The 10,253-nt window shown below is 39.4% G+C and overlaps 1 protein-coding gene across 1 annotated transcript in view; it reads left to right on the plus strand.

Annotated features, from left to right (window-relative positions):
• Window positions 1–7,109, plus strand: part of KCND2 (potassium voltage-gated channel subfamily D member 2) — a 264,661-nt gene extending 257,552 nt beyond the window's left edge. The window contains exons 6-7 of the mRNA XM_066550582.1: window positions 1,818–2,065; window positions 3,914–7,109. Of these exons, the coding sequence (XP_066406679.1) occupies window positions 1,818–2,065; window positions 3,914–4,091 (426 nt within the window). The 3' untranslated portion in view covers window positions 4,092–7,109. The remainder of the gene's footprint in view (window positions 1–1,817; window positions 2,066–3,913) is intronic.
• Window positions 7,110–10,253: the final 3,144 nt, after the last annotated feature.

The raw sequence follows: 10,253 nt of genomic DNA on the forward strand, positions 1-10,253 counted from the left end.
GGATAAGATCTCACCCACCCTCATAAATGCAGAGTAGGCAATGTTATGGAATTCTGTGAAGATTGCATTAATAATGAAACTAATTGCACAAAAAATATATTTTACAAATTACTTTTAGCTAATTTAGGAACAGTTAATTAATAAGTATAATTAAATCAATTAACTTGTGCCATTATAGCATTTCAAAATGTTTCAACTCTATATTAAATGTTCAGTCAATAAAACTCTTTAATCATTGCTCCATAAAGGTTTTAGGAAGCACAAAATTACTTTTAATCAGACAAATAACAGAGTTCTTGGCAAACATACTGCAAGCCCCTGAATGTAATCTCACAAGAGCAATTAGGTTATTTTTCTCTCTGAATTTTATGCCTACTGTGTGATCATATTCAAAATCTTGATTGTGACTGACATATGCCTTATAAAAGTCATTTGTCAAGCAAGTTCTTTTTTTCCTTGTCACTTGAAATTTACATTCTTCAACACCTCTTAATTCACACAAATGTATGTCTGAGCGAAGAACAGAAAAAATGGAAATAAAAATGTTATGCCTATAAAGGTATTTCCATTTGTTGCAAACATTTGGCCAGAGTTATTATTCTCTTTACTTTGTTCACATACTTTATATTGACCCCATATGGCAATTCTGAAAAACATCAGCATCTTTCCAATTAGAGCAAAATTTTTTAGGGGAAAAGTAATTTACCTCATTCTAATACACAAAAATGCAACAGGCTGACAAAATTGATGTGAGAGTAAGTAGAGTGTAAAATAATCCAGAAAATGCTCCTTAAACAATTCCTCTAAAACATTGTCAGGATACGCAGACTAACTCCAGCAGTAAATGGAAAGAGTTTTCGTGAAAAAGGAGGCTTTCTCAAACTGCATGCAAACATATTTCAATCTCTGCCTAGTTTAAAATAAGTATAAAAACTTGTCCCACTCCCCTGCATCTCCTCCCCTCCTTTGCCACCATAAGCAACACCACTATTTCACGCTCTTTTGCATGTATAGAAAGTGTGGGAATTGTGGCTGGGTGTGAAATATTCCCTAATTACTTGGTTAATTAATGTAAACTGGTTATTTGAGTGGATTTGGATTCATATTTGTGACCACCCTATAAAACTACTGTCTTTCCTGGGACTGAGTGAAGACTGCATGAATAAAGAGGACTTCATTTGACTAAAATGCTCAGTCCTCTAAGCTGCTTTTCATACATCCATCTACAGTAAATAGGAACTTTTTGGATGCTTTCAAATAACTATCTCATCTCTTCTAATCAAAATTACTATTTGTTTAAATGTTCTTTCTTTTAGATAGATGCATACCTCAAAAATGCTGTTTCAGATCCTGATTTCTAAGATATAGTTCAAAAGGAAGTCTTATAAACTTATCTGGAAAATATTTATCAATTTTATTATATTATAGTTCAATATAATGAATCTTACTTATTTTCAACTGACATTTAGAGTGTTTACAAAAGCACCTCTTGCATTTTATTAATAAACATAATCCTCTACTTTGTGGCACTTCAAAGATTGTACAGATATTTATAATGCAAACTACACTGCAACCACATGCTATTTTGCAAAATAATTTGGATTAACATTTTCTTGTTAATTTTGTTCCAATGTTTGCATTTGTATTGGTATTCAGCCCAGACTAATATGGGCTAAACACTGTAATCAAGAATAAGCTAACTTTCCCAGTTTATTCAGTTGTGTCAATTTAAGCCGTTAAACAATCACGATTAATATGTTCACTTCAATTATCTTCCTGTGTGTGCTTTGTCCCTTTGTTGGATTCCTCTGGGCTAGAACCACGAGTTTGTGGATGAGCAAGTCTACGAGGAGAGCTGCATGGAGGTTTCTACAGTGAACAGGCCCCCGAGCCACAGCCCCTCTCTGTCGTCGCAGCCAGGCGTGACCGGCACGTGCTGCTCGCGGCGGCACAAGAAGACGTACCGCATCCCCAACACCGCCGTCAGCGGCAGCCGCCCCAGCAGCGTGCAGGAGCTCAGCACCATCCAGATCAGATGCGTGGAGAGGACACCCCTGTCCAACAGGTACTTCATGTGCATGGGCACACGCAGGGCTGAGGCCCCTGGCTTTGTTAGGGAACTGATGCAAAGGGGCTGTGGCCTCCGTAGGCAGGCGGTGAGGCTGAAGATGAGAGTCCAATACTCATCTAAAAAGAGGAACTGCTACTGAAATATTCTGTGCTTCCTTTGCTTCAAGCTTAATCCAAAATAATGGAAATAGTCTCCAACATAATCCAAAATAATAGAATAGTCTCCCTCTCTATCCATTTCTGCCCTCTCAGGCCCTCCTCACAAACTACCATGCCCTATTCGCAGCAAACAGCATCCACGTTTTACCCCACGTAAAATAGAGCACCAAATGTTCTATCCCATGGACAAGTGCATAAAAAAAAAAATTCACACAGAAAAATGTCCAGTTCAGATATACAAGAAGAGCAAGTGCTCTGTCTGTCCCTTCTTGGTTCAGAGGCATATGAAATGAGACTTCCTTGCATTTCTGCAGAGCAGAGAAATATAACTGATTCCCAGAGTCCTAAGTGTAATAGTCATAAGGAAAACTCTTCTAAATAAAAAAATATGAAATGGATAAGAAAAATGTATTTCCTTGTTTGAGGACTTATTACAAAAGTGAGGTAAGTGCAGTTTAAGAGTGTGTAATTTATTGAATGTCCCTGTACTCTCAAAAGTAAAGTATTTGGCTTTTACATATATCCAAATATCACCTCTGAAAACACAGCAAAGGTCCCAGAAGACGCAGAAGTGTTTTCTATTGATCTCACATATGCCACCCTTTAATAAAGAAGTATTTTCAGTACAAGTTGCTATAGAGATTGTCTTGTTAAGCCACATTTTGAGTAGCTTCCTATGTATAGTTATTACATTTGGATTTCACTTCCATGAACAGTCCAACAGCTTGGAACTCTTCAAACTACTAAAGATTTTCAGCTGTTATGCAATGAAACCTCCTGGCCAGCACAAAGCTCAAATCTCTCTTAGTTTTTCAGGAAATACTATGGATTATCAGAAATACTATGGAAATACCTGGATCCATTCTTTTTCTGCTAGAGGACATGCCTGGACCATACTTCCAGATGCCATGTATATAAAAACAAAAAGCAGCAGCTTTGTGCTTGAAAACAAAAACGCAAGCATAAAATGCTGGTTTCACCTTGAAATAGTCTGAGTTTTTCAAGTTTTTTACTTTGAGGAGGTACTGCAGCAACTCCATGAACATATTAACACAAATTTAATTAGTGCATATAATAGAGTGCCTTACCATTGTGTAAAAACAGAATATACACAGAATCACAGAACCACTAGGGTTGGAAAAGACCTCCAAGATCATTGGAGCCAGTTATTAACCTGGCACTACCATGTTCACCACTAAATGACATTTCCAAGGGCCACATCTACATTCCTTTTGAACATTTCCAAGGGTAAACCACTTCCCTTGGCAGCCTGTTCCAATGTCTGACAGCCATTTCAGTGAAGAAACTAGTCCTAATATCCAAATGTTATTAAATAAGCATGGTATTGAGGAATATGCAGGAGACTTGGACTGGCCCTTAGTTTCCACTTTCCTGCATAGTAAGCAACTTGGCTGTGATAGCTTTGCAATGGTTCCTCTGTCCAGAAACACAGGTGATGGCTGAGAAGTGCTGAAATGGTGGGAAGGAAGGGAGAAAGGGACATGGACATGAGCATAGCCATGGACCACCTGCTGCTGGGGTACAGTGGGGTGGTGCTGCTCTGTACTCAGAGCTCTCCAGTGGGGCAGGATAGAGATGGCTGGCTGAGGGAATGGAATCAGGCTCAAGAGGTTTGTGGTAATGTGGACTTTCATTCTTCATGGATTTTTGTTTCTTCCTCCAGCCGTTCCAGCTTAAATGCCAAAGTGGAAGAGTGCGTTAAACTAAACTGTGAGCAGCCTTACGTCACTACAGCAATAATCAGCATCCCAACACCTCCAGTCACCACACCTGAAGGAGATGATAGGCCAGACTCTCCCGAGTACTCGGGAGGAAACATTGTCAGAGTATCTGCATTATAAAACAAAGAATTATTTATAAATTAGCATAAAGACCACTTGCAAGCTGAGCTCGAGCAGTGAAAAACGAGTCATGAGGAATGAGAGAGCTGACAAAGACAACGCCCCTTGACGAGTGTGCCAGTGGCCGCAGAGCAAGAGGTTCAGGAGAAATAAACTTTGTGGGTTTGGTGTCATAGGGTGTGAACCAAAAGGAGTTTCTTACCCCCTGTCTGAACTGATGCGCGGTGGAATCTTCTGTGACTTACTATATGAGCACAATGAAATGTCCCCATTGATGCTTCTTCTTATCATGAAAGCTCTTTTTAGAAAAAAACACAAACGAAAAAATAGAAACCTATGTTCCTGCTGAATGCAAACCAACAAGAAACATTTTGATAACATGTCTTTTTTTTCCCTGTTAATAAACCACAAACTTGTTGAAGAACTGTCAAAAATGAATGAGAAAATGCTCATATGAAATTTGTTTGTACTGACTGAAAGAACTACAACCATAATGCATGCTGAAATTATTTGAAGCTGTGATCTCAGTTTACTTCTGTTGTTTTTCAGATTAGGCATGATAAAATAATACTGTAGAAAGGGGCATTTCCGTGCACTTACAACAAGCTGATTGTTAATGTTCCATGGTAGTTGTACAAATAACTTCCCTTTGAAAAATGCAGTATTTCTTACTCAAACACTCATTAGTGAACTAAAGGTGTTCAGTTAGTTCAATATTTAATATTGTTTTATCTTGCTTCCTAGGTACTGTTACAACTGCAATAAGTCATTGTACACCTGTTGTATCAGGAATCAGGATTTTTTTTTAAGGTATTTTACACAACTTCATCTACACTATAAACTTCTAATGGCAAGCATTTAAATAATCTTACAGCCAAACTGCACCACAAATTGCTATTCAGTCATTGCTCCTTTTGTTCACTGTTCTCTATTTCTCTGACACTTCATTGCCCACTCCAACATACCTGTATCATTTGGGATTTCAAGGACACTGATGAATCAACAGTCCATTCTTCCATAGACAACTTGTCTACTTCTGTATTTTCAGAGCAAACTTCTTGTCACAGTTAACTGCTACAGGAGCAATCCTATTTGAATTAAAATTACCAAAAAATGTGTTTTGGGGATCAGCTAACACTTGTCTCCAAATGGTTCCTTTCTTACATCCTGCAGCATCCAGAGTATTAGCTACGCTGGAAGACACTGAAAGACATTCAGTAAAAATGATGGCTAAATTCTTTTTGTAATTATCTGTTAAACTTGCATCTTAAAACTTGTTTGAGGATTTATATTGTGTGAAAAATATTCAATTACCTACGAACAATGATAGAATAATGGATTGAGTCCTAAAGCTATAAAAATATAATTGATTTCAATTGGAATTTGCCTACATGGGCAGGCCTAAAAGCTAATATGAAGGCTTTACAAGTTAAGGCTTCTTGGCTTCATTTATAAAAGACATTGATATTATCAGAAACCTTTCTGATAAAAAAGTATAATTTTTCTTCATGACAGTACATTAGATGTATCATAATGCTTCTTATATTCATGACATACCATACATCGTATACATCAAATATACACAGAATATGTGCATATCAATACATACATATATACATCAAAAACACTGGATCAGAAATAATTGCATGTCTGCAAAATAAAATATGCATATAAATCAAAACGCTCAGTGCATTAGATGCCATTACAATAAATGATTAACACAGTTATTTAATAGTTTGAGTAGTGTATGTTTCAGTATAGTATTTGCTAGCATTCTACTGACCTGAAAATTTACATTAAAATACCCACTAAAAACTGAAACTTGCTGATGATACACTTTTTCTTGCACACAAATACTGGTCTTTCTCTCTACCTGTCAACAGTGAAGAGTAGATGATAGACTATCATGCTACAGTATATACACCAAAATACAGCATCACATATTAGAATTAAACTGCAAGTAAAAAGAGTAGATAATGCCATTCATTACTCTTTTCCCTTATCATTTACTTACTCTGAAATTAATGCAGTCTTGGTTAATTTGCAATTAACTTCCCAATTTTTTTTTCAAATCAGAAGGATTTACTCATTGTAAACTGAACTTCTGCATATCTTTCAAACATCAGAGAGCAGAAGCATGGGCTGTGCTCTGAGCCAGAGGAAGGGCTCCTTCTGAGCAGCCCTGCCTCCATCCACTACCCAGCACTGCTCTCTCTTCCACCCTGCAGCAGATCTGCTGAAGCTGGTAGGTTACATAAACTTTAATGGATTCAAAGGAGAGGCAGAACACATCAGTTTTTGTACTTGCATCCTACTTCTATGCATGGTTACTCATACTTGGTCCCCACCTTTTGCCAAACATTTATTGATATAAAAACTGCCTTGATGTCAGCGAACTGCAACAACTTCTTTATGTCATGTGGTATTTCATGACTCTTTATATCAGCTAAATAATGCAAAGGGGCAGTTACTAAACCTACTTTGGTACAGACTACACACAACCCAGGAAACCTACTGACTCCATCAGGTCATGTGTCTTTTAAAAAGCTCTTTATTCTCCTGTTCATAGGCTCTAGAAGGAACACACTACAGCAATACACTTGCATAACAGTTATACCCCTGAAGCAACTTGTATTTTCATTTTTAAAATGCAGCTTAAGAGATGATTTAGTATGATTTTTCAGAATTCCAGTCTTGTCTCCTATTTCCATATGTCACATGCAAAACCATTAATTTATTCTGAATTTGGGAAATACACATTTTTTTGGTGTTTTAGGTGATTTAAATGCTGTTTTGGTAGTGAATGACTGTTGATGACTGTGTAAAATGCATCTGTACTGTACATGAAATGTAATTATTTCTGTGTATCATACAAAGAAACCAAGATTGTTGTTTTGACAATTTCGTTTGACAGTCATATATCGTATTTCAGAAGGCAGCATAATACACGTGTTATGCTGAATAAATAGACATTTGACGAATATTTAAATAAAACATCTGCATGCTTGAATGGGTCAACTTGGTTTTGAAATAACTTATTAATGAAAATTTTTTTCCCCTCTAATAATTTGGAAGGAACACTTAATATGAAGTCAGCAAATATCCTAGACAGTAATTCCAGGCAAGACATGAATGTATCTTAACCATACTAGAACCATCAAGGCCAGGATGCCACAGCTCCACTGCAGAGTTGCCCTTCTCCTGAGGGACCAGCCATCACCTTTCACTTCCCAGCCTGCAGTGGCAGAGAAAATTGGAGCAGCAGTTTGAACATTTCCAGCAGTATGAACTCAACCTCTTTATCTGTATTTTAAAAAATGTCCCTTATGTACATCCAAAAACCAAACTGCTCTGCTGAACTTCTCATACCTGCTATCAAATTCCCTTGATAAAATATGAGTGCACAGAGAAGATCAAACTTTTTGTAGCCTAAGAGCAGGTAGCAACACACCATGGATCACTAATGATGTAACTAGGGTAACTAGGTGCAGATGATGTTGATCAACCCCGGCGCACCTGATGGCTGCCTCTGTGAGGAGCTCACTGCACTGGGTGGTGGGGAAAGATAACAGATAACACCTGTCTGTGAACTATCCCAGAGCATTTTTGATAACAACTGTGCTCTCATAAAATAGCCACAGAAGGCAAACTGAAAACGTACACTTTACCTTTTGAAGTTGTGGATATACTCTTGCTCCAGGAAGCATCCTGGCTTTCAGAGCAGAGAACCCAATGCAGCCTCAGCTGCTGCAGAGAGAAGGGGGCCTTCAGAGAGGAAGCTGATCTGGAAGAGGACAAATTACTGAAGCCACAGGATCTTTTAATTTTGTGCAGGGAGCGTGGTTAGGAGGTCATAAGCTCTCTTTGCTGCACCTGAGGCCCACCAGGGCTTTATTTTACAACTGTCTATGGGAATATTTTAGGCCCATCACCTGTTCTAGAGGAGCCATCAGCTGATGGGATACACAAAACATGTGGCTAAAAGAGTAGGAGTGTCAGGAGTGAACACAGATTGGCAATGTCCAGAAGATACATGGAATTATCCAGCAGCTTATTTTCTTACCCACCTATATCATCTAGTTGTCTACCTAACAGTATCTATGCACAAGGAATGGGGGAGTGCTGAATAAAAAGGAAGTAGATATATAAAAATTCTCAAAAGTTTAGGACATCACATTTTTTTAAACAGGAAGTAGGCAATCATACACAAGTTGGAAAGTTTTAGATACAATCTCACTTCAACAATAGCATCCTGTATGAATTAAATGCAATGCTTGTAGTGGGCTGACAACACTGGCAGGATGCCAGATGTCCACCAAAGCCACTCTATCTGTTCCCTTCTCAGCTGGGCAGGGAAGAGAAAATGTAACAAAGTAATATATCTTGGGTTCAGATATAGACAGGGAGAGATCACTCACTGACTGCTGTCATAGGAAAAACAGACTTCACTTGGTGCAATTTATTACCAATCAAATCCAAATACAGTAATAAAAAATAAAACATCTTTCCCCCATCCTTCCCTTTTATCTAAGCTCAACTTTATTCCTGAACTCTACCTCCTCCTCCTCAGACATGCAGGGAGACAGGAAATGGGGTCTGTAGTCAGCTCATCATGTGTTTTCTGATGCTCCCTCCTTCTCCCAGGAAAGGCTCCTCACACTCTATACATGCTCCAGTATGGGGTCCCTTCCATGGGAGTTGTTTCTCCACAAAAATCTCCAAAGAAAGTCCTTCCCATGGACTGCAGCTCTTCATGAACTGCTCCAGCATGGGTCCCCCCAGGGTCACACACAGCTGCCATCAGACCTGCTGCAGCATGGGTTCCTCTCTGCACAGGTCCTGCCAGGAGCCTGCTCCAGTGGGGGCTATGACAAGGTCACAGCTTCCTTCAGGCACCCACCTGCTCTGGTGTGGGGCTCCTCCTGGGCTGCAAGTGGGCCTCTGCTCCACCATGGACCTCCCTGGGCTGCAGGGACACAGTCTCCTGCACCATGGGCTGCACCACGGGCTGCAGGGGAACCTCTGCTCTAGTGCCTGGAGCACCTCCTGCCTTTCCTTTTTCACTGACCTTTGTGTCTGCAGAGCAGTTCCTCCCACTCCCCTCTCCAGCTGCACTTGCTGTTGCCACAACCACTTCTTCTGCTTCTTAAATAGCTATCCCAGAGGTGTTACCCCTCCAAAGGGCTCATCCTTGGCCAGCAGTGGGGCCGTGCTGGAGCTGGTTGGCTCCGGCTCTGTCAGACACAGGGGAATCTTCTCAGCTTCTCAGAGAAATCACCCCGTAGCCTCCCCACTACTGTGCCATGCAAACCTTTAGTGCTTCAATTTTGTAAGACTTTAATAATCTGTGTTTTTCTGCACAGTTTACAGAATCACAGAATATTCCTGAGTTGGAAGGGACACACAAGGACCAAGTCCAACCCTTAAGTGAATGGCCCATATGGGGATTGAGCTTGAAACTTTAGCATTATTAGCACCATGCTCTGAGACCAAAAACAATGCTTTTGCAATAAAAACTTTAAAAGCTATTTATAAATCCCTTCCTCCACCACATTTAACTATATAGTTGCTGTAACCATCAGCCTCTTTTTACTATTCATTCTTTATATATTTCCTTATATTCATATATGCTTTTACAAAATGAAAAGCAATAAAGAAGAAAATATAGCTCTTTCCTTCCAAAAATCTTGTCATACAACCTGTTAGCAGATGAATCAATACCAGGACCAGATCCAAGGACCAGAAATAGTGATCTTTGCCTCCTAAAAGCATGCTCAGCCCCACAGCAACAGGCACAGTCCCATGGACTTGGTACAGTCACTGGGCTGAACACAAAACTTGGTGCTGGCAGGAAGTGACCCCTTTTTCTGATACAGTTGCACTCCTTGAGTGCTCTCTGAAAAATGTTAAGGAGCATCTCTGCAGTTGTTTGCTTCAACAAGAAAGATTTAGTTCATTACACTTCATGCTGCAGAGAACAAAAACCACACCATCCTTCTCCAAGTACTCCTGTAAAACTGAGAAAAAAAGAAAATAAGAGGAAGTAGTTTTCACTGCCTCAAGTATCTCTAAATGTTCCTGTCTTGCCAAGCAGCCTCTCTCCTACATAGAATCTAAAGCTCTACAGGAAAAGAGCAGGCTCACCGCAGCCTAGCCAATTAA

Source organism: Molothrus aeneus, chromosome 5 (genome assembly GCF_037042795.1).
Source record: "Molothrus aeneus isolate 106 chromosome 5, BPBGC_Maene_1.0, whole genome shotgun sequence".
NCBI lineage: Eukaryota > Metazoa > Chordata > Aves > Passeriformes > Icteridae > Molothrus > Molothrus aeneus.